The 20955-nt window shown below is 43.4% G+C and overlaps 1 protein-coding gene and 1 pseudogene across 2 annotated transcripts; both read right to left on the bottom strand.

Annotated features, from left to right (window-relative positions):
- Window positions 1-3981: 3981 nt before the first annotated feature.
- LOC148928626 (uncharacterized) lies at window positions 3982-20295 on the bottom strand (annotated as a pseudogene). Its single transcript, XR_016129045.1, has 3 exons — window positions 19031-20295; window positions 4649-18936; window positions 3982-4536 (listed from the first exon to the last, which is right to left on the bottom strand). The product of XR_016129045.1 is annotated as an uncharacterized LOC148928626 (transcript).
- On the bottom strand, window positions 4124-4699 carry LOC148928627 (uncharacterized). Its single transcript, XM_089056727.1, has 2 exons — window positions 4621-4699; window positions 4124-4536 (listed from the first exon to the last, which is right to left on the bottom strand). Exons 1-2 carry the CDS (start codon window positions 4697-4699, stop codon window positions 4124-4126), a joined length of 492 nt encoding a protein of 163 aa, XP_088912853.1.
- Window positions 20296-20955: the final 660 nt, after the last annotated feature.

Here is a 20955-nt window from a genome sequence, read left to right as displayed (position 1 = left end):
GCATTTTTGTTGTGGATCTTATCTGCAATGCTCACTTGAAGCACTTGCATTTGGATCAATGCATGGTTTATGTGTTCTGGTACTAGCTTTTGGTATTGTAGTGACAATGGATTTCTGTAATTGAACTTTTAGTTACATAATTTGTAGCAATATTGGTGCTTTAATTGCTTTTTGAGGCTTCGTATAGGTCCTTCTTCTATAATTATATTCAAATCACATATCACAATTCACCTGCTACACAAGCTCATATGCATCATCTATATTGCGTGAATAATCAAAGCTAATTAAAGTTGTTCACATCAAAATCCCAAAGCAGATTATACATATTATAATTTCATAGATTTAGTGTCCCTTTCAAATAAGGCACCATGACAATTAAGACAAAGTTCGCATACTACATCTACGCATCAAGTACACACCTATTTAATAAACATAAGGGAAGTTTATGGATGTCATTTTCATATTCATCCATCCACTGACAATGAGAAAGGTAAAATGTAGTCAAGTGGTCATCAAAAAAGAAATTACTTACCAGAACTAAGGTGCAATTTTGCGGGCCCCTGGACACGTGATACGACCTCACTTGGTGGACCTATGACGAGAGCCATGACGAGGCGGCTTCGGGATGGACTCGCAACTTTCATTCAAAAGTCCAAGCGGGAGGAGCCTAGGAGGACGGATGAGCCAAAGTTGAGGATCGTGCTGAAGAACGAGGGCCGGCCGGAGATTTCAGAAGAAACGCCCGGGTCGGGCGTTTTCACATGTGAAAATCGCCCGACCGGGCGAATTGCCTGAGGACGCGAGAAGGACGCCCGGCCGAGCATTTCGCGCGCCCAGCTCAGTGTGGAAATTCGCCCGGGAACAGGGAAAACGCCCGGGCCGGGCGTTTTGGCCTGTGAAAAACGCCCGACCAGGCGATTATGCCGTTTTTAGATTTTGTGGGCCAACTTTCTATTTTTGGACCCTTAGTATAAAAACCTCTTGATGTTATTCCATTTCCTTAGATTTTTGCTGAATTAAAGTTTCTACCCTAGAGAGTTTCCTCTTTGAGGATTGTATCCAATTCCTTCCTTGAAGGTTACTTGTTTCCATCTTTGATTGATTCAAGTAGAGGTATGCATCAATGGAGTGTATCCATTGAGTAGTGGAGCCAAGGGGTGATAGAGCTAATGAAAGTTGCCTAGGGTTGTCTCCATCTTTTTGGTTAAGGTCCTATGGTTGTAGCTCTCTTATCTCATCTTTATACACATGCTTTGCATTCCTAATCTTCCATCCATTCTTGTTTAGATTCAATTTTTGTTGGTTGGATCTTTATTATCTTGTGTCTTGTGTTGATAAATTGAAAATCAATCTCACAAAAATAGTTAGATCAAGCATCATTAAATGGGTAATCCTTGGGAAATGGATCATAAAATACATGGATCCACATCAACACGGGCTGCATGATGCGATCGAACTCCCTCCTGGCGAGAACTTAGGCTGATTCATTTGAGCTCGATCCATACGGCGTGGTGGTTGATTATCCATATTCAGCTTCCATGGACACTCAAATGGGGTGCTAAGGTTGAGGGGTGGAGCAGCTGTGTAAGAATGTTTATCGCCAGTTTCTGATTCGTCGACAAACAGTTTGCGCTTAGTTTTTGGACCACGTTGAACACATGGTGAGTTCACCTCGTCAGGATCCACCGGAGATGCAGCATAGGGACCATGAAAATTGTCAACCAGCTCGGTAGTAGTGTCTGATGATATGATGATCGTTGTCTCGTCATCCATGTCAATGTCCAATAATCCCCAAATAGTGGCGAATAAGCTGTATTGTGGCTCGTCTCTGTAGTAGTAAACACCTGCTAAGGGGTTTTTCTGAAATAATCATAGTAAATATACACACAATGCATGCATTAGACCGTGAGTCTTCTATAATTTGATATTTCGCTCATCAAAATTGTAATATACTAAATTGTAGTGATTTAGCTTCAGTAGTTTCGACCAGACAAGCTCATCAGCTATCACCACGTTATCATGGACCATCCAACGCACACCATGGGTCATTGTAATCTCATTGAAGAGAGTATAGCGTGCTTTGAGTGCATCAAGCCTGAGCTTGACATCATTGAAACAAAGTTCAGTTGCTTGTCCTTCTTTGATAATCGATTCGAGGGCTAGGTTAATGACGGAGTTGGGGACCTCATTTCCAGTAGGGCTGGCAATTTTTGACACGACACGATAGCACGACACGAACCGGCACAAAATTAATGGGTTTGGGTCAGAGCATATTGGGTTTGTGTCCTTATCGGGTCGACCCATTAAGGACACGATAATTTCGTGTTGTGTTCGTGTCGGGTTCGTGTTATCCGTTAATAATGCGTGTTTGTGTCATGTTCGTGTCGTGTTCGTGTTATCCGTTAACAAATAATATTTTAATTTTATTAATTCTTATTATTTTTAATTTTCAATACTTATTAAATGACTCTTATAATCTCATTTTTCAATACGCGTTGTTATCGTGTCGTGTTGACCCGAAGTGGTTCGTGTCATTAATGGGTTCGCGTCGTGTCCGTGTCTGAGGGTAGCAGGTCGTGTTCGTGTTTGAGGTTTTCTTAACGGGTCGTTTTCGTGTTTGTTGTTATCGTGTTCGTGTCGTTATCGTATCGACACGATAACGACCCGACACGCACAATTTGCCAGCCCTAATTTCAAGCCCACTGTTGGCTACCCTGGTTGCGGAGAACATGCGATAAGAGCAGCCGATCGAGTTTTTGAGTCCAAATCCCACCTCTGTAGAAAAAAAAACTCTGAGTAGGAATAGTTGGATGCATCGAGTTTTGAAGATTGCAAATGGCTGGTACTTTGTTACAGGATGGGCCGAGTTTGTTCGTGACAATTGCATAGCACACTCAAATTTTCTGACATTCATTCTAGTGGGACCAGGGCTCTTTGAAGTCCAACGCTATGACTTTCATACCCGATGTCCATGTTTGGAAGATACTGATCGTAATATATAACCCATTTACTGAATTTGCACACAAATATTGCCCTCAAATATTGCCTAAACTGAAGTACTTTCTCCGTTGTGCAACTGAGCTTGCAGATCATATGACTGGTGCATTCTCCCCGGATTTGGAAAGCTCGGACGACTGTGAGCCATCCGAGACTGAGACCGAGACAGCGAGTGACTCTGTTTTGGATGAGAGCTATGAACCTCAACTCGGTGCAATTGACATCAACGATCACACAACCTTTGTTGTGGTTCTCACAAAAGCACACATCCAACACACATTGGTAATGACATTGTTGAATATGCAAAAATTCAGAATCATACATGATATTATATAACATCTTCGTTCATCAACAGGAGCTACCCAAGGGTTTTTGGAGGCAACATATTCGTATGGCGGCCGATGAATCTACAACTTACCTGACAACCGATGAGAATACGTTCGAGATAACTGTGGCTAAATCAAAATCTAAGATTTGGGTTGAACATGGATGACACTATTTTCGTGACCAGAATAAGCTCATGGAGGGTGTTCGATGTACCTTCCAATTGGTGGAAGTGGGCGAGGTTCAGTTCTATGTCACATTCGAACGTTAGGATGTTGGGATGAAGTCTTAAGTAGTCAATTGGATTAGCCTAATGTAGACTCGGTTATAATAGTTTCCAGAGATCCGTGCCCCATAAAGGGGCCAATTTTTCCCGAGATGATATTTTCGGTCATCTCTATTTTGTCCGTAATAGTTTGTGGTATCTTCATGTATGCCAAGAAGACTTGATGCACTGCCCTTTTTTTTAATGAATTTTAGGGATGTGGGTTGTGCAGATTCTATTAATCTATGCTTATGCTTTATTTTCCAATTACATTGATTTCCATTATGAATCCCATGAATTGTTTTTTGTATGCCTTCAATATCTCACATTTATGCAGATTGAAATAACATACTATACTCAAAGAGTTGAAATAAATCAACGGATCATCCAGAGCATAACAAATGAGCGAGAATATAACATCACACACAAAAGTTATTAAAAAGTTTAGAACAACAAAAAGTGCAGTTTTTATAAAACTATTCAACAACATATCTACTTATTAAAATCATCCCACATTGACTATGCCAAATCATCCCTTCACATATTCCATGCGTTGCTAGGCTCGACATACGAAATGTATTCCAGATCCGCTCCATTGTTGACACAATTGTCATTGTCATTATCACCACTAAGCTGATCTTCTATTGGATCCACTTCCATTTGGCTGCGAATGAAGTTATGTAACAGAAAACAGGCGTGGATGAGGAGGGTCTGAACATCTATTGGATAGAAACTCGAACTTCGAAGTATTCCCCACCGCATTTTGAGCACAGCAAACGCCCTCTCAATCACATTTCTTGCCTTCGTGTGCCTCATGTTAAAAAGCTCTACACGGGTTTGAGGAGCCGCTGAACCAGGGGCCCATTCTTTTAAATGGTATCTAACTCCCTTGTATGGCGTCAAGAATCCTTCGCTATTTGCATACCCGTTATCACAAAGGTAATAATAACCTATACAAGTGTAGATGATCATAACAAAAATATTATACAAGATTATATTTTAAAAAGATTTGTGAAAATATTTACCTAACATACACATAAGCTTGCCTTGGTTGATACTAACCTTTTGGTACTTTGAGGTCGTGTAGTCGACGATAAGGCCAATTTCATGCATCGGTTATGTGATAAGAAATCACCATTTACTGGGTCTAACACATTGTTTAAGCCAGGTGTGTGAAGGAATTCGCCAGGTCCAGGAAGAACTGAAGGCAGTGGACCAGCGAAAGAAAAAAAGGCGAAAAGTGAGCAGGATCAAGGAAGAAAAAGGTTAGACGAAGGGGAGTCCGAGGCTAAGGGCAAAAAATACTATTCACACAAAAGATCCCCAGCTGGACCCACTTCCACGCATATATAAGGAGGAGCATGCAGCACACATCATATAGACGATTTAGCTCTCAGCTCACACACACACACACACACTTGGGAAAAATGGGAATTCTGGGTTAGCGTAGTGGTTTCATCTTCTGAAAATTTGTGCAACACCGTACTCAAGGAGGGCGAAGATACACTCGTTTACGTTTTTGCACTTGTGTTTTGATTTCCGTCGAACTTCACCGTTTTCGAAGTCGATTGTCCGTTTTGCTACTTACTTTCTATCTATGAATTTTATTTTACGTCATGATGGTGTTGATTCTGTGTTGATTTATGTTGATTTTATGTTTTGAGGAGTTTTGTTTCGGAGGTTGATTGTTATTCTCTGTGTTGGATGTTTTATGTACTTGATCTGGGAAATATGAGTTGATCTGTGGTTGTTGTTGTTGATCTGTGGAGAATCGGCGAATCTGTAGTTATGGAGATGATTTTGATCGGAGTTTGTCTCGAATGCTTGGATCCGGAGTGGATTTAGCATCCGAAGTGTGGATCTGAACAGGGGAACTGAATTGTGCATGGATTCTGAATTTCTACTTTCGTTTTCGCTTTACTTCATCTAGGAGATAGAGATCTGAGTTTTTTTTGTTGGTTTTCTCGGCGTTTCTTCTGACGTTCAATTGTTGTCGCCGTTGAGTTGCGAGCGTTGTTCTGTTTTCATCATATTTCAGTTAAATTCCAATGATGCTTGCGTTTTGTAGGTAGTTAGGCTTAGAGTTGGTTATTTGCAGCTTTTTGGTCGTACGTTTCTATTTTTGGAAAAATGGTCCCCACTGCATGCATCGAGTCTGTCTAGCTAGATTAGGTAGCAATATTACTAGATCCAGGAAGTTGATTTGAGATAGTGATGATATGATGTCAAGTTGTGTTACGTGTTTGTTTACCGTTTCTTAGATCTAGATATAGTTAAATTTCTTTTCCTTTGTCTAGTATAAGTTCCTCAACCCCACGTTGCGTGGCAGCAGCCATACCACCCGAAAGCCCTTTAAATGCATGATTTCGCATCTGTGCTCGTGGGATCAGTCTCTACTTCCCTATACTAATTCTAGTATACGCGGGTTGAGGGTTTTGAAGTGATATTCTGTGTGTCCAACGACCGAGATCTTTCAGCGTTCCGTGAGTTTTTAGACCTTGTGATTCACTGGACCCGGGAAGATTGATATTCCTTATTGTGCACGCAGTTTAAAAATATCTCAGTATCAAATGGCGCCGTTGCCGGGGATGGATGGCGTTTGTTTCAATTGTGTTTAGATGGTTTTTGGTGTATATAGTTTAATTTCTTTTTGTTTCGTTGTTGTTGTTTCCAGTTTATGAACGCGGGCTCCCATTTCGGAAGTTGGGCTAGTTCATCTGGGTCACGCCTGATACAAGTGGCAGGTCAAGGAGTCTACATCCACTATCACCACCAGATCAGGGTTAAGGACAGTAGATCCATTTCCATTCGAATCAGAAAGTGAGAAGGAGTGGTACTCATCGGGAGGAGAGGACCCGAAGTCGTCTACGATAAACAGAGCATTTCGAGACTGAGGAAGAGGAAGACGTAGATATGGCACACTTGGAAGATCCCGATCCGGAGATAGGTTCACTCACCGCGCATCTGGACGGTGAGCCCGCCCATGCCATAGTCTCGAACCAGCGCCGAAGGTCTATTGATATCAAGACAAATGTGCTAGGAGTTTTACCCACATTCTCTGGACGAAGGAATGAATGTCCTTACGAATTCCTAAACGAGTTTAGTATGCTATGCAGCATCCAAAAGCGACCCAACGAGGCGACTGAGGAGGACTACGTTTGCGTGCAATCCCATTTGCCCTTAAGGGGGAGGCTAATACTTGGCTGCTGAGGTTCCCACCAGACTCGATCAACACATGGAAGGATTTCAAGCTGGAATTCTTGGATTATTTTTTTCCCGTCCAATAAGACGAACGCGCTGAAGAAGGAGATCCAGGAGTGCAAGCAAGAGTATGATGAGTCTCTGAGCTCTTACTGGTCCCGGTTCAAGGGACTGTTGGATGCTTGTCCGAACCACAGGATGATCGAGGCAGAGACTTACTATCTGTTTTACGAAGGTGCAAACCCTGAATCAAAAGATTTGATGAATTCCTTGAGCGGGGGAAATTTTACCAAGAATAAGGCAAGTGAAGCCAGAGAAACTTTGGGGAGATTGATCGAGGCGAAGAAGGCCTATGATAACCCGCAGAGCAATATGAGAAGGGGATCGGCCAATGCAGTGACAGAGCAAGATGATAAGAAAGTGGAGGCCGGGATAGATAAGTTGGAGAAAGCACTTTTGGATGCAATTGAGAAGTACAACCCTCATGCCCCACAAGAGAATGAGAAACCCCCAGGTCCAGAGGAAAGACAACTTCAACCTTATTACGGTCAACCCTGTGAAGGAGAGTATCAAGCCCAGGCGAATTCGATGGGGAGCTGGAATTCGGATGGAAGTTGGAATCAGGGAAGGCAAAAGGAGGCCCCATGGAGAACTCACCCTAATTTTAGATGGACTGACAACGATCCAAATCAACCACCTCCACTGCAGATCACAAATTATTCACACCCTCCAGAGAGGCAGTCCAACTGGTCAGGGAGAAATCAGGAGGAGCAGCAGCAATTGGGATACATGACTCAGGATCATACTAATTGGGGAAGCAGAAATCAGAACAATCCAGGGAGCTCCTATGTGCCACCACACCAGAGGAATAACCAAGGAAATTATCAGAATTCCCAACCTAACCATCAAGGGAATCAAGGATCTGGCAACCAGTACAATAACCACCAAGGGAATCAAGGGAATTATCGGCAAAACCAAGGGCAGAACCAAGGTCAAAGGTCAAATTCGAATCAATTCAACTCCTAACCACAAAGGAGTCTGGATGACATGGTCCACGACCTAGTGAATTCGCAGCAGTTCATGCAGAATAACATGCATTCCAACAATGACGTGGTGCACAAACTGCAAGATGCCCAGTTGGAACACAAAGCAGCCATGGATATGATGACAAAGCAACTGTCTCATATAGCGATTTCTTTGAATGAGATGTGGGAAAATGAAGGAAAACTTCCTGCCACAGTCAAGCCACCTGACCGAGCAAACATTAGTCAGATCACCTTGAGATCAGGGCGGGGTTATGAATGACCGACGCTGGAGAACGATGAAGACACACCCGCACAGGCAAGTAAGGGGAAGGAGAGCCAAGTGTTTCACAAGGACAGCTCTAGACCCAGAGAAGTTCATATTCAGGATGACCTCCAGAAGGGAGATTTAGAATGATCTTTACCTCGAGCAGCTGATCCATTTTTCCTAGATCCAGAGCCTGAGTTAGAAAGTAAGGGAGTGAGTAGGGAAACTGGCGAAACCCCAGCTGGGAGTTCCACAAATGCGGTGAAGCGAGCGAAGCCGTTTCCATACCGAGGGGAAGCCAAGAAAAATAAGGATGATATAGAGGACCTCATGGAAATTTTCAGCAAACTGGAAATCAACCTGCCTTTCTTGCAAGCCCTGAAGATGCCTGCCTTTAGCAAGTTCATCAAGGAATTCATAGCTGGGAAGACAAAGCCGGACGGAAAGATTGTGATCGGGGAGAATGTATCTGCTGTGATACAAAAGAGAAGGATGCCTTCAAAATGCACAGACTCAGGTATGTTCACATTACCCATTTCTCTAGGGGACATTAGAGTCGAGCATTCCATGTGTGTTCTAGGGGCGTCTATAAATGTTTTACCCCTTTCAATCTACAAGAAACTGATAGGAGTTAGGATGGTCGATACCAAGGTGGTAATCCAGTTAGCGGATAGGACTTGCATCTGTCCTGAAGGTGTGCTAGAAAATGTCATAGTTAAGGTGCATGATTTTCTATATCCTGCTGATTTCTATGTTAACAAGATGAATGATAATGAGTCTGCTGAGTCTAGTGGCGTGCTCTTAGGGAGACCGTTCTTACGTACCGCTAAGACCATTATCGACGTCTTTGATGGAACGATTTGTCTGGACTATAGTGGGGAAAAATATACATTTAGCATAGATGAGGGAATGAAAAGGAATTTGTATGCTATAGATGTTATTAACCCCTTGGTCCAAGAATATCTTGAGACTGAATTGATACAGGAACAAATTGACAACTCGGAGTTGAGCCATTTAATCGACCGAGAAGTTATAGGGTGGTGTGCAGCAATGAACACAATGGAATTGACAGATGAGGAACTAGCAGAAGCCATCATGGAGTTTTGCAAAAATCCCAAGTCAACTAGATCAAGGGGATCAGCCCATGTGGCCAGTTTGGAAAATTCTCCTGGGACTGGGAAGGAGACATTACCTGACCTTGCAGAAAAAAATCCCTTGCCCCAGGAGAACGCAATTGGATGGACCCTCTCCGATTTAGTAGGAATCAGCCCTGATCTCTGTATGCACCACATCCGGTTAGAGGAAGGTGTGAAGGCTCACCGAGACTCACAACGGAAGCTGAATCCGAACATGCGGGAGGAAGTTCTGAAGGAGGTGTTGAAATTGCTCTCTCTAGGGATCATCTACTCCATCCCGGATAGTGAGTGGGTCAGTCCAGTCCATATGGTGCCCAAAAAGTCAGGAATACAGGTTGTCAAGAATGAAAAGAACGAATTGGTGCCCACTAGGCTGGTGACTGGGTGGAGGATGTGCATTGACTATAGGAAGCTGAATGAAGCCACGAAGAAGGATCATTTTCCTTTACCCTTCATTTTCCTTCATCTACGTAGACCCAGAGGATCAGGGGAAGACCACATTCACGTGCCCTTTCGGTACGTATGCATACCAAAGAATGCCGTTTGGGTTGTGTAACGCACCAGGGACGTTCCAGCGGTGTATGATGAGTATCTTTTCGGATTTGCTTGAAGTATGCATTGAGATATTCATGGATGACTTTACCGTATATGGGAATTCATTCGACACTTGTTTGGCCAGCCTTAACCTAGTATTGAAAAGATGCCAGGAGAAGCACCTGGTCCTGAATTTCGAGAAATGCCACTTCATGGTGACTGAAGGTATTGTCCTGGGTCACGTGGTCTCTGAAAGAGGGATACAAGTAGATAAGGCAAAAGTGGATGTGATATCAAAGTTATCTTACCCTGCAAACCAAAAAGAAGTTAGAGGCTTCCTGGGTCACGTAGGATTTTATAGGAGGTTTATTAGGGATTTCGCAAGAATCGCGCAACCGCTCACCCATCTGTTGCACAATGATGTGGAATTCGTTTTGGATGAGGGATGCAAGAAGGCTTTTCAATTACTCAAGGACAAACTCGTGTCAGCACCAATAATCAGGGCGCCAGACTGGAATCACCCTTTTGAGATAATGTGTGACGCTAGTGATTTTGTTGTAAGAGCTGTCCTAGGTCAAAAGATAGATGGGAAAAGTTATGTGATCTTCTATGCATCCAAGACTCTAAATCAAGCTCAGAAGAATTATGATACCACGGAGAAGGAAATGTTGGTTGTCGTGTACTCATTCGAGAAGTTCCGACCCTATCTGCTTGGGTCGAGGGTTATTGTTTTCACAGATCACGCAGCGATAAAGTACTTACTGTCAAAGAAGGAGTCTAAGCCAAGGTTAATCCGTTGGGTGTTGCTTTTGCAAGAGTTTGATTGGGAAGTGAGATACAAAAAACGAACAGAGAATAGAGTAGCCGATCACTTGAGCAGAATTTTTCAAGGAGAAACGGAAGAGGCCATACCCGATGCTTTTCCTAAAGAGCATTTGTATTATCTAGGGGAATTACCTAGACCGATCAGTTGGGAGGCAGTTTTGGCATTAACCGGTCTAGGAGAATCCGACAAGGGAAAGCGAACACTAAACGCAGAACCATGGTTCGCTGATTTGGCAAATTACTTGGTCACGGGAGAGGTGCTGATAAGTCGTATTCTAAGCCTTGGTTATTGGTCAGTATGTCGTGAAATACATGTATTATCTGCAAAACAGTTGCTTAAGTGTGCAGGATTGAATGATCCAAGTCAGTAGGTGACGATTCGTGTGACGCAAGTGAAAAGGGCACTAGAAGGGTGCGATACTGACCAGAATGCATGCCAGAGAAAAGGCTCGAGATGGAGAAGGAGGATAGCTGGGATGATTATTTTACAAGGGCAAAAAGGTCAAAGTGCGGGAGAAGTCTACCCTAAAAGCAAGGGCAAACCTCCCTATAAAAGAAGCCATTTGGAGAGAGAGAAGGAGTTCGGTTAGGAGTTTGACAATCACACTTAGTAGAATTCTCTCTAGAAGATCCATCCTTCAGCATTATCTTACCTCTCGTTCCTCGCCACAGCTATGGTCACTTGACGTCCAAGAGTCTGCCGGAGAAGTCATCAGTTCGCCTTTCCAGCCAGTTATCGCAGTAGTATAGTAGTATCAGCGCCCGGAGTGGCACAAACAATCTTAATCGCTTTCTTAGTTTAAAGTTTACTTTTGTTCATTGCTAGTTATTTGCAAACACTCATCGTTGTTGCTCTTTTGAAGTACCTTGTTAATTTCCAGCCTTTACTTTATGAAGTTTCTATTTCGCATGTCACTTTGGTTTGAGTTTGCTTTATTCTGCCTAGGGAAGTTAGATTTAGTCATTGCTTTCAATTTCTAAGTTTCATTTCTTGTCGAGAGCTGTTGATTTGAAGTAGTAGCTAAGTTAGTCAAGTTTTCGTGCATGAGTTTCTTTTCTGCGCCGTGATTACCACCTTGCATGTCAGTCAGTAGAAGTAAAAGTTGCAGTTTACCGTTTAATTCAAGTTCAAGCATTTTAATCGATGGATCTCGAGTTTGAATTTGTGAATCTGAAGTTCAGTCATGGTGTTTGTGTTTATCTAAATTCTGTCAATACTTGGTGAAGAAGAAAACGTCAAAATCAACTTTAATTGGTCCACTTTTACTTTTAAGTTACTTTTACTTTTGTTCCCTACTTTTCAGATGTACTGCCCAGATCTGTCAGAAAGCCCCAGCCATCAGATACACCTTGTTACCTAATTTTCCCTTTTTAGTAACTGTCCACTTTCCATATGTCTCTGACACACCTTGTCCCCCATTCTAACGAACACTCCCCCATGTCTGTTATTTTTCTGCCTACTAGTCAGTAGAGTACTACCTTTGTTTCCGGTCTAGGTAAATCTCAACCCAAGCGCGGTAGCTAACCAAACACCCAGGAAAGTCACCACAGTTATCTAAACGTGTCCATCCTCGTGGGATTCGACCCTTACCTCCGCTATACTAATCAGTAAAAGTGGGTTGAGGAAATTTGTTTGAAGTCAGGTCTCGGTCGTCGTATCAACGACTCAGCTGGGTCGGGAATCTCTTCCTGATCAGTTGGAATACACTCTAATTTCACATACGAACCATCGAGGATAAACAACCTAGTGCACTTCAGGTGCCAAGTTCAGAAGAAATTTCCCGAGCCCAGAAGATGAAAATTAAAAGTGAAGCAAAATATTACTTTTGGGATGATCCTTACTTATGGAAGATGTGCTCAGATCAAGTGATCAGACATTGCATTCCCGAATGGGAACAAAGAGATGTGTTGAATCATTGCCACACCTTGGCGTGTGGAGGTCACTTTGGACCAAGGAAAACAGCGAGGAAAGTATTGGATAGTGGGTTCTATTGGCCGACGCTTAATAAGGATGCCTTCGAGTTTTGTCAGTGTTGCGAAAGGTGCCAACAGACAGGGGGAATTTCAAGGAGGGACGAGATGCCCCAGTTCCCGGTGATTGTCTGCGAAATCTTCGACGTGTGGGGGATGGACTTCATGGGACCATTTCCATCATCCTATGGGAACACATATATATTGGTCGCAGTGGACTATGTGTCTAAATGGATAGAAGCCAAGGCCACCACGACATGTGAATCGAAAGAGGTAGCAAAGTTTCTGAAGGCCAATATCTTCAATAGACACGGAGTTTCTCGAGCCATTGTCTCGGACCAGGGAACACATTTTTGTAATCGCACCATCGAGGCTCTGATGAGGAAATATGGTGTGCACCATAGGGTATCTACTCCCTACCACCCTCAGTCTAACGGCCAAGCAGAAATTTCTAATTGAGAGATCAAGGCAATACTGGAGAAGACAGTCAATCCCTCGAGGAAAGACTGGAGTAAGAGGCTCGGTAATGCATTATGGGCCTACAGAACTGCTTTCAAGACTCCTATCGGAATGTCGCCTTATAGGCTGGTTTTTGGCAAAATGTGCAACCTGCCCGTGGGTATAGAGCACAAGGCGTACTGGGCAGTCAAAGAGATGAGTATGAAGCCTTCAGCTTGTGAAGAGGAAAGGAAGTTACAGTTACAAGAACTGGAGCAACTAAGCCTGGAGTCTTATGAGTCTGCTATATGGTATAAGGAAAGGACAAAGTTATGGCATGACAAGAATCTCCGAGTCAAGGAACTCCATGTGGGACAGAAGGTGCTCCTTTTCCAATCCCAGCTCAAGCTTATGCCAGGAAAGTTGAAGTCTAAGTGGATCGGTCCATATACCATTGTCGGCCTCCGCGCGAATGGAGCAGTAGAGATCCAGGGAAGTGCCTCTAACTCTATCCCTTTCCTTGTTAATGGTCATAGAGTGAAAGTCTATAGGGATAATTCTGAGTTGTGTGTAGTGGAGGAAGTGCCACTACGTGCACTCCCTATTATCACCTAGTCAGACAAGGTAGTGTTCTCGATGAATCCCTGGGTCGGGTAAATTGGTTCACATTTTTAATATATACACTGAACCAGGGAATATCGGGAATACTCAAAAGTAGTGTGTAAATAGTTTAATTGCGTTGTGAAAATAAGTAAAAATCCAAAAAAAAGAGAAAATCTAAATCTTCCAAAAAATATTTTCGAAGCACCAGACTCCGTAGGAAAATCGTTTGTAATGAATTTTATCCTCGACCTAGGAGTCTGGCGTTTTCATTTTTTTTATAAATAAGTGTAAAGTCGTGGTCAGGGAAATTAGCTAGAGGAAGGAAGTCTAGAGAAGGAATTTTAAGGGGGGGGAGGGGGATGGAGAAAATTTGAATTTCAAAATTGGCCGATATTTATTGGAGGTGTACGGTTGCTTACATCACGCCTGCAACCGCACCATCCTTTCACCAAAAAGGCTAACCGCCAGTTTCTCTCTCCAATAATCTCAAACGACAAATGCCGATTCACTCCCTTCTCTCTACGTTGTTTCTCTCTCAAGAATTGCAAACCCTAACCCGATTTCTACCAAGTTTTCTTTTGATTTCAGATTACAGTGATGGATCCAACTCATACCACAAGGAGTTCAAGGCCGGAGGTGTCAGCCACGGGATTGGAAACCGTCCAGAGCCCATACGATGCGGTTCTTCTGGCGGAATTGACGCAGTAATTGGGAAGCATCGAGAAAGCGAAGGAGGTCTACGCCTTATTCTCGGCTAGCATAATGACATCCGCAGCTGCCGCACCACCGCCGACGATCCCTGTTGATTCGACGGCTCAAACCGCAGTTTCTCACGCCGAAAGGCCTCAAACTTCGACCAGAGTACCGGACTCTGGTTTTCAACAGGCGGAAACCGCTCCGAGCACAAGTCCACCGGAAGTGGACAAGGAGGGGGCGTCGGGTGAACTGACGGCAGACGGTAGGCCGAATGATGGTAATGAGAATGTGGAGTCCGAGGGACGAGAAAGTGAAAATCCTAACTCTGAGGGTGAGAAGAAGGGGGAAACCCCTGGTCTAGAGGAAGTTGTTGAGGGGGAAACCCCTATTCTGGAAGAAATTGTCGAGGGGGAAACCCCTGTTCTGGAGAAATTTACTGAGGGAGAAACCCCAATGGAGATCGGGGATGAGACCCCGAAGGATTTTAGGGGGACAACCCCTGAGCCAATGGAGGAGGGGGCCCGAGTGATGTTAGGGGGGAAACCCCTGTTTATATTGAGGGGGGGACCCCAATGGTGGATGATATGGGGGAAACCCCGAAGGAGCCTTTAGGGGAGACGAACCCCGACGATACTGGAGTACCAGAGCCCGTCGAAGAAGGGCAAGATCTGATTGTGGACCTGGTGGATGACCAGGATGAAGACGAACCAAGGATTGACGAAAGAGCGAAGAGGCGGAGGGCCAGGAGGAGTCTACTAGACGAGGTGGACGACTTGGTCTATTCTGAGAAAGAAGAGTTCCCTGCCCGAGGGACAGCAGTTGATGAGGCGGAAGATAGCCGCCTGGCCAAGGAAAGGACAAGCGACCCAGTCAAAGCGGTCAAGGGACACTCCCTTCGTCAAGGAGGTTGAGGAGCCACTTTCCCCACTGACCGAAGTTCCCTCCACCGAGGAACGAGTCGAGCATACTCCTAGGTCCGATTCCGAACCCGGAGAATCTGATGAGGAGTTTAACTATGAGCGCCCGGAGGTTTGGCTGACTAGGGAATTGCTGGAGTCAATGAGGCGTCAGAAAAGAGCCGTAACATACAAGGAGAGATGCAGCGCATGGAAGATGGCGAAATCAGGCAAGCAGTACAGCTCCAAGGAGCTTAAGATGATTGAATGCGATGAGGAGTTCCGCGCGTGTATCCACGCGATCGGATTTGAGTGGCTATTGAAGCACAGCCAGACAAAGGTGTCGGTAGACTTAGCTCGGGAGTTTTTCTCAACGTTCCGACTCAAGAACACTTCTGACCTCGACGCGGACTCCATCACATTCAAGCTTTTCAACGAAGAACATGATATGAGCATCAGGGAGTGGTCCTTGAGGATGTGGTTGTTTTCCAGGGCTGATGATGACGAAGGCATCTGGAATGAGAGAATGGTCGGCGTACCAAAGAACACACCAGGGTTCAAGATACAGCAGGATGGGAGCTGGTCACCCACTCTAATGCGGGGGCGTTCAAATCCAGCTACTCCAAAGCCTCCCACATTGAAGACCGCATCCTCCGATTCGCCCAGACATTTATTAGCTACAATCTGATGGGAACGGCGAACTCAGCTCTGACAACCACTGACCTCTACTTCACCTGGTGTATGGCGAAAGGTGTGAAGGTACATCTCGGCTACTGGTTGGCCCAAGCCTGCCATCAAATGACAAGCAATCCCGCGCGACATATGTACACATGTCATCTCCTCGGCGCTTATCTCCAACGGAACATCAACATGAAGATAGCCAAGACCGCTCCTCTAGTCGTGATGTGTGAGCCCCCAGAGACCTTCAGCGTTGAATATTTCTTCATCAAAGGGCTGTTCCAAGCACACGACAAGGAAACCTTCTTCTACGAGGTGGGAGATAAGGTGAAGACGGAGTCGGAGGCTGTGGAGGCTGTGCCCAGTGACGAGGTCGAGGAGTTGAAGAAGGAAGTGCAAGTGATGAGGAAGGAGATGATGAAGGAACTCGGTGGAATGCGGAAAGAATTAAGCGGGGCCCGGGAGGAGATAAAGGCGCTGCGGGGGAACATTGCAGACTTGGCAATGAAGTCCTCCAAGCAAAATGAGTGGTTAGCAGAAGCCATGGAGCTGATGATGACAATGTCAAAATGAGTGGAGAAGACACTCTCCCTGACCCAGCAGAAGGTGCTTCCTGGATCCAGCAGTGAGGTCAAGCAGCCCGGCCAGGGCAGTTCTACCATCCAGCGACCCCCAAACCCACTCAAGCCAGTGGTCACCCCATCCGCGTCCAAGCCAGTGTTAATCTCATCCAAATCAAAGTCCCTGACGTTAAAGAAACCAGTGTCCAGTCAGCAAGAGAAGGAGGAAGAAGAGCCGGAGCTTCCAGTGAAAAAGAAGGTGAAAATGACCCGACCCGGAATCCCACCCCAGTCTGGCTCTCGAGGGGACCAGACCCAGAAATGAATTGCCCCCCCCCCCCAATGACCAAGTAACTTTTATTTTCTGTATTAGTTTAATTTTTGTTTTTTTCATGTCTTTGTTATTGTCTGTGATTCTGTTGATATTTGTTGTATGTGTTTACCTTCTCCCACTTAGCCCAATGCTTGGTCTAAGTGTGAGAAGTTTGTGTTTTCTTTTAATATTGTCTTCTCCCACTTAGGCCGATGCTCGGTCTAAGTGTGAGAAGTTATTTTTTGTTTTAATGTTGTCTTCTCCCACTTAGCCTGATGCTCGGTCTAAGTGGGAGAAGTTTTATTTGGTTATATTGTTTGTTGTATGTTGGATTGACTGTCATGTTTCCCCCCTTCACGACGATGGCTTGGGGACAAGTTTGAGTGAAGTGGGAGGGGGAGGGGAGTCAATGCTTGTATGTGTTTAAAATGTTAAGAGTCGTTAAGTCTAGGTTTTGTTTGTGTCGCATGAGTTGGTGAATATAATACGGCATGATCTCCTTAGTGAGAGCAATTGAAGACAGGATGTATTTCAACTTAGAAGCTTTTTCCTTTAATAAGCCGAGGTCAGTCTGGATGAAGTAAGAACGATAGAAGATGTCTTAGCTGACTTAGTTGTGAAGCCCCACTATAAGAGCGAGTTATAAGCCTAAAAAAAATATTTTGAGCTAACATATGTAAAATGGGGCTGTCACTGAATGCTTAGGGAGAAGAGTCTTGAAGGAGAAAAAATAGGGGAAATTGAGTTATGAAGGTATAAGTTGGACGAAGACCAGGGGAAATATGTCTAAGGACAGGAAGCAATAGTAACCTGACCCAGGAATAAAAGGGGGAACGAAGTGTAGAAAGGAGAAAACTCTCATAACCCGACGCTTCGGTGTTTGGCAATAACTTATGAGAGATTCGGTCCTAACATCCCTGTGAGGAATGAGTGATCGAGTGAATCCAACAATTGGGGAAGTAAAAGGCTATCTTGACGAACTGACAGATTGATTAGGTGGAAGAAGGGAAGGGGCCAATTTGGAGAAGTGCAGCCTGTTGGATTGACCTTAATCTTGTGGGGACGGTTGCCTAAAAGTTGAACCTAGTTCATGCATATTTGTTTCGGAGGTTGATTGTTATTCTCTGTGTTGGATGTTTTATGTACTTGATCTGGGAAATATGAGTTGATCTGTGGTTGTTGTTGTTGATCTGTGGAGAATCGGCGAATCTGTAGTTATGGAGATGATTTTGATCGGAGTTTGTCTCGAATGCTTGGATCCGGAGTGGATTTAGCATCCGAAGTGTGGATCTGAACAGGGGAACTGAATTGTGCATGGATTCTGAATTTCTACTTTCGTTTTCGCTTTACTTCATCTAGGAGATAGAGATCTGAGTTTTTTTTGTTGGTTTTCTCGGCGTTTCTTCTGACGTTCAATTGTTGTCGCCGTTGAGTTGCGAGCGTTGTTCTGTTTTCATCATGTTTCAGTTAAATTCCAATGATGCTTGCGTTTTGTAGGTAGTTAGGCTTAGAGTTGGTTATTTGCAGCTTTTTGGTCGTACGTTTCTATTTTTGGAAAAATGGTCCCCACTGCATGCATCGAGTCTGTCTAGCTAGATTAGGTAGCAATATTACTAGATCCAGGAAGTTGATTTGAGATAGTGATGATATGATGTCAAGTTGTGTTACGTGTTTGTTTACCGTTTCTTAGATCTAGATATAGTTAAATTTCTTTTCCTTTGTCTAGTATAAGTTCCTCAACCCCACGTTGCGTGACAGCAGCCATACCACCCGAAAGCCCTTTAAATGCATGATTTCGCATCTGTGCTCGTGGGATCGATCCCTACTTCCCTATACTAATTCTAGTATACGCGGGTTGAGGGTTTTGAAGTGATATTCTGTGTGTCCAACGACCGAGATCTTTCAGCGTTCCGTGAGTTCTTAGACCTTGTGATCTAGTGGATTCACTGGACCCGGGAAGCTTGCTATTCCTTATTGTGCACGCAGTTTAAAAATATCTCAGTATCAGTCGACTGAGTGCATCACGCAAGATGCGCGAATCACTAGCCGAACCCTCCCATCCCGGAAGCACATATACAAATCTCAAATATCAGTCACACACAGCTAGAGTGTTCGTGGCTATATGGCCCTTTCTGGTACGGTACCTCGGTACGTCTACGAGTGGCACTCGAACATTTATGTAGGTGCCATCTAATGCACCAAGACAACCCTGTGTTCGAGAAAATATTGTAAAAAAAGACATCTACTTTCTAAAGCATTATTCTAATGTAATTACATATGAGCATTCAGTTCATTGAGCGAACCTGAAACCATTTCCACCTTTCTAAACCACATTTGTGTAGGTGTCATCTAATGCACCAAGACTTCACTAATAAGACTTCGTATAGTTGTAGCACACCATGCAAAACAATATGCATATAGTGGGAAACCGTCTGAGAAGACCGCATAAAGTTGAAGCCCACAATACGCGTTTTCTCGTGATGAGACAATATGTACAAAATCATAGCCACCTGTTCTTCCAACATCACAAATTTCTGGTCTATAAGGCCAATCCGATCTCGAAGGAGGCGACATAGTCGCCCAAAGGTGTTTTTGTCTATCCTTAAATAATCAATGCATGTCCTATCTGTGATACCAACCATTCTATTCATGTGTCGGACTTGTTCAGGAATTCTATCGAGCAACGCAAATGTTCCAGTAAGACGCCTTCTCTTATTTTTTTGCCTTTGACAGTTCATCATCGAGAGTACATGACGGAGCAGCATAATATTACGGTCATGAATTCTCATCAGTTCTTCAATAACTAACATGATATTTGTCATTTCTTGTGAAAGTGGTGATCCATGGTGCAAATCATTCAAATTTTATAACTCTAAAACCACAAGCTTAGCAAAATCAACTGTCTGGATAAGTCCATTTGAAAAAAAATTCCACATAATACAGATCCTAAAAAAAGTTTGATTAAAATTTTGGTTCAATTGAAGAAGTCCAAAATCGTGAAAAAAAATGCTTCAAAAAGTATGATATCTACATAATTTCACATAATACATCAACTAAAAATACATCAACTAAAAGGAGCTTGAGTAAAATTTTGATTCAATTGAATAAGTCCAAAATCTTGAAAATGTGCTTGTATATGAAAATTTCTACCTAAAAATTGGTGTATTATATGCTCAGATCCGCTCAAAAAAAGGGTAATGATAAAATACCTCTTTGTCAATTACTCCGTCAACCATGTCGATTTTCCAATGAAATGCCGGGTAGCTGCTGCAAAGCTTGAGTATGCCTGCTAGCTGCGGCAAAGCTTGAGTCTTCCGGGTAGCTGCCGCAAAGCTTGAGTCCGCCGGCAGGATGTAGATATCGGACTTAGAGAGGATTTGCACACAACAAAATTGGGCAAAACAACATGATTCGAAAGGGAACTAATGTATGTATACAGAAAAAAACGGGGTAAATCGGTCAGCGGCTCATCTTTTTGTATCGTGATTTTCATGGTTGGCCACAAACGCAGAGGAGGAGAGGTATAGGGTTTGCTCTGAAATTGGGTTAAGAAACTAGAAAAAAAGCGGGTCACAAATATTTTCCCGGATGTTGGGCTAGTACTAACGTGGCATTCAAACAATGAAAAAAGGCACTAAAATGGGCCTATCGTGGGTCTAACAAGGCATTCAAACAGGCCCTTACTATAAATGATAGTTATGTCTCACATGATCATATTCCCCTAATTCATTTCACTATTAAAATATATTTTTCACATTCCACTGTATTTTCTTAGCAACTTTTTTTATACTCATGCCAAATATGCCAAATTCAAGTGGAACTCTTAAAGCAAAATGAAGGAGCATTAAAGATGCTTCACAATTTTTTTCAAAAATTTAAGCAGCCACAACGACAGCTAAAATAAATATTTAAACCCATAAAATGTGTAGTACTAGACTAAATATATTCCTAAACAACCCCAACAATCTTAACTAAGAAGCTAAGATGTTGGAAGAAAGTATCACACAAAGTTAATAACACGATAGAACAATGAATACTTCAAATTCCTACAACTACTTCACCACATGGTGTTAATGTCTTGGCTGTCTTAAAAATGAAATTTCTTTTCAAAGAAGAGGGAAAATATGTTCGAGAGAAATAATACTAAAAGGTAATAGTTGAATAGTTAGAAGTGCTTTTTAAAGAGTTAATTTCGTAAATGGTGAGTACTAAATTATAGTGTTGTGAT

The sequence above is a fragment of the Salvia hispanica genome, chromosome 4 (genome assembly GCF_029641045.1).
Source record: "Salvia hispanica isolate PSC_SH4W2 chromosome 4, Shi_PSC_v1, whole genome shotgun sequence".
In the NCBI taxonomy this organism is placed as follows: Eukaryota; Viridiplantae; Streptophyta; class Magnoliopsida; order Lamiales; family Lamiaceae; genus Salvia; species Salvia hispanica.
This window is presented reverse-complemented; position numbering and strand designations above follow the sequence as displayed.

Bases quoted from the DNA above. Each gene is read 5' to 3' on its own strand.
- LOC148928627 (XM_089056727.1), bottom strand. From the start codon at position 4,699: ATGCATGAAATTGGCCTTATCGTCGACTACACGACCTCAAAGTACCAA. The intron at 4,537-4,620 runs GTATGTTAGGTA...ACACTTGTATAG, and splicing joins CAACCAAGGCAAGCTTATGT to GTTATTATTACCTTTGTGAT.